Source organism: Nematolebias whitei, chromosome 2 (genome assembly GCF_014905685.2).
Source record: "Nematolebias whitei isolate Nwh7 chromosome 2, NemWhi1, whole genome shotgun sequence".
Taxonomy (NCBI): Eukaryota; Metazoa; Chordata; class Actinopteri; order Cyprinodontiformes; family Rivulidae; genus Nematolebias; species Nematolebias whitei.
Window position 1 is genome coordinate 39,986,736 of NC_056499.1, and position 3,692 is coordinate 39,990,427.

General features: G+C 39.5%; 1 protein-coding gene across 1 annotated transcript in view; it reads left to right on the plus strand.

Annotated features, from left to right (window-relative positions):
• The window catches only part of LOC119424336 (CD151 antigen), a 45,196-nt gene that overhangs the window by 5,191 nt on the left and 36,313 nt on the right, over positions 1 to 3,692 (plus strand). The window contains exon 2 of the mRNA XM_037691805.1: positions 1,686 to 1,770. Coding sequence (XP_037547733.1) covers positions 1,687 to 1,770 — 84 coding nt within the window. The 5' untranslated portion in view covers position 1,686. The remainder of the gene's footprint in view (positions 1 to 1,685; positions 1,771 to 3,692) is intronic.

Genomic DNA, 3,692 nt, shown 5'->3' on the forward strand with positions numbered 1-3,692 from the left:
CAAGCTCAGACGTTTGCACTGGGCCAGGGGTCATTTAAAATGGAGTGTGGCAAAATGGAAGACTGTTCTGTGGTCAGATGAGTCACGATTTGAAGTTCTTTATGGAACACTGGGACGCCATGTCATCCGGACCAGAGAGGACAAGGATAGCCCAAGTTGTTATCAACGCTCCGTTCAGAAGCCTGCATCACTGATGGTATGGGGTTGCATGAGCACTTGTGGCATGGGCAGCTTGCATGTCTGGAAAGGCACCATTAATGCAGAGAACTATGTTCAGGTTCTAGAACAACATACACTCCCATCTAGACGTCATCTCTTTCAGGGAAGATCCTGCATTTTTCAACACGATAATGCCAGACCACATTCTGCAGCAATCACAACATCATGACTACATAGGAGAAGGATCCGGGTACTGAAATGGCCAGCCTGCAGTCCAGATCTTTCACCTATAGAGAACATTTGGCGCATCATAAAGAGGAAGGTGCGACAAAGAAGGCCCAAGACGATTGAACAGTTAGAGGCCTGTATTAGACATGAATGGGAGAGCATTCCTATTTCTAAACTTGAGAAACTGGTCTCCTCTGTCCCCAGACGTCTGTTGAGTGTTGTAAGAAGAAGGGGGGATGCCACACAGTGGTAAAAATGGACTTGTCCCAACTTTTTAGGGATTTGTTGATGCCATGAAATTTGGAAACAACAGATTTTTCCCTTAAAATGATACATTCTCTCAGTTTAAACTTTTGATCTGTGATTTGTGTTCTATTCTGAATAAAATATTAGATGTTGGCACCTCCACATCATTGCATTCAGTTTTTATTCACAATTTGTTTAGTGTCCCAACTTTTTTGGAATCCGGTTTGTATATAAATGGCGTTTAAAACCTTCCCACATTTTATATATATATATATATATATATATATATATATATATATATATATATATATATATATTAATGGCATTTTAAACCCTTCCCACACTCTGGCAATATTCTAAACAATGTTTCTAAACACTCTAAAAGAGCACCGAATGTCATGTTTTCATCTCTCTGCCTCTTCTGCTCTTTGCCACATGCAAGCAAGCACTCTTGGCCACGCCCACTTCGCCACTCTGTATGGAGAACAGCCGATCACTTGCAGCAGGAAGCTTATCCAACAGTAAGGGCTGCACAAAGGTGCAGGAGGTGCTAAACAATTTACAATTTATTTTAAATAAAGATTCCATGCCAATCGTGTGGTTCAACCATCAATCAGCCAATTGTGTGTCATTTCCAATCTTATTTTGAAAAACCGCAATAGAGCAAGTCCGCGATAAATGAACCACGAAGTAGCGAGGGACTACTGTAATCTATATTTGTGCACAGAAGTTAAATCAATGAAGCTTAGTTCTGAGGACTAACGGATCGGTTGATTTAAATACAGAATCATTCATCAAATATATTTGGTAAAGCTTTATTTTTTATTAGTTACTTTTAGGAACAATAAGTCAAATAATATTTGATTTTTATCTAAATAAATTGGTTTTGTCGCTTCTCTAAATAATATGCCAATATTCTGCGCACACTAAATCTTTGTTCTATTTGTGCTATATATTGAAGATATTTTTGAATTTGCACATTTATATTTCCTCCATACCTCTGTATTATGAACCTGTAGACTAAAATTGTTCTTGTCTGCTCTCTCTTTCAGTATGGGGGTTTATGAGGAGAAAAAGGAAACCTGTGGCACCATCTGCCTGAAATACCTTCTGTTTACATTCAACTTTCTCTTTTGGGTAAGTTTTTGTTTGAGCTCGCACCTCTTTAACTTTTAAATATTTGTCAATTTAAAACCAAAGGATTTTTGGAGTTCTCTATAATTTGGATAGTTTTTTAAGAGTTAAAACCACAACATTTTTATTCTTGCATGCAGTGGTGGGCACAGTTCCTCTAATTTGCTAACAGCTAATAGCTGAACTAATTTTTCGTTTAGATGATTATTGTTTTCTCTAACTTTGGAAACCGTTAAAGAAATTAGCTTCAGCTGAATTAGGTTTTGCCAACTTTAAGTTTGCTAACAAACTTCACAAGCTTGTTCCTGTCAAACAGTCTGTTATGCACGCTGTTGGCATACTGTATATACACATGACAAGACGTGATCGGCTGCCGCAGCTTTAACTGGAAGGAGACGAAGACGTGTGATGTAGACTAAGTGACAGTCGTCTTAGCGGTTAGCAGTTTAGCATTAGCTTACGCTATTTTTTATTTATTTAATTGTTTAGGGTTAGCAAAAAAATTTTTTTTTGTTACCGGAATATGGGTTAGCAAAGCTAACTTTTGCTTAGCACTGTGCCCACCACTGCTTACATGGGGTTAAATTAAACAGTTACACAGTGTCTGAATCCTGACCGCATGTTACTGTATTTGCAAAAAAAAAAAATGACAGGAAACAATTTGCATTTTTATAAATTAAGATGTTTTCCAGCATCTCAGTTGTTTTATAATCTGGACATAAATCTTGCTTGCCTCAAGATTTAGTTCCAAATTGCCAGATCTCTAAACTTACTGTGAAAAAATGTATCAAAAATTGGAATTAACTGTATGGACAACACTTCTATGGAGTAAACAAGGAGCTCAATGTCTCTTTCCCAGGCGCGGGTGTCTGGGCCCCCATCCTGGAGACAGGCCTAGGTGAAGGGCTTATAATGTAATATTTGGCTGTCAAACGAGATACAGGGAAGATTATGTGTTCAAATACAGTTAATAGATGATTATGAAATAAAATAAGCCGTGCCAAATCCATTAAAAGATTAAAAAGCTTTATGAAAGTTTATCACACCAAATCCAGTTTAGAATTTGTTCTTTTGCCAAATCAAACCCACAACAAAAGAAGGGTATTGCATGTGTGCAATAAGTTCTTCTATTAATAGATATAACACGGGGAGTGGTGGCGCAGAGGTTAGAGAAGGTGGGCCTGTGATCGGAAGATCGCCGGTTCAAGCCCTGGTACCGACAACATCAAAAGTGTGGGTGGGGTAGGTGAAGCACCCACACCTGCCCCCACCCTCATTCGCCCCCACTCTGGGCCCCTGAGGAAGGCCCTTAACCCCCACCATCTGCTCCTCCAGGTGTCCTAGACAGCAGCTCTCTGCTCCACACAGAGGACTGTGGTAGCTCGGTGTCTGTGGTTGTATCAGGAAGGACATCCGGCGTAAAAATAACTGCCACGTCTTCATGCGACTTAGTTCACTGTGACAACCCCTAACGCAGGGAGCAGCCAAAAGAAAAATAAAATTAATAGATGTAACAGTTTTTCTTGCTATAAAGGAGATAATTTTGTGATGTAAATTTGTGAAGTTGTTAACAATTTTTTTTCCCATGAAAAAGATTTCAGCTCTTTGGTTTGGTTCACTCCTCACAGTTTGGTCAGCTCCACACGTGTGCGCGCACACACACACATACATTGATTTCCATTCATTTTTCATTAATTTCTATAGTTTGACCCTTACCCTAAACCTAACAGTACCAGTACATACCTAACCCTAATCGTAACCCACCAATGGCACTTCTTCTTATGGAGCCCGGGCTTTGGGCCCCAGAAGGAGCATTTGGTCCTCACAATGTAGTATTTGCTGGAAACATGGGCCTTATAAGGTAACAAATACAAAGACACACACACACACACACACACACACACACACACACACACACACACACA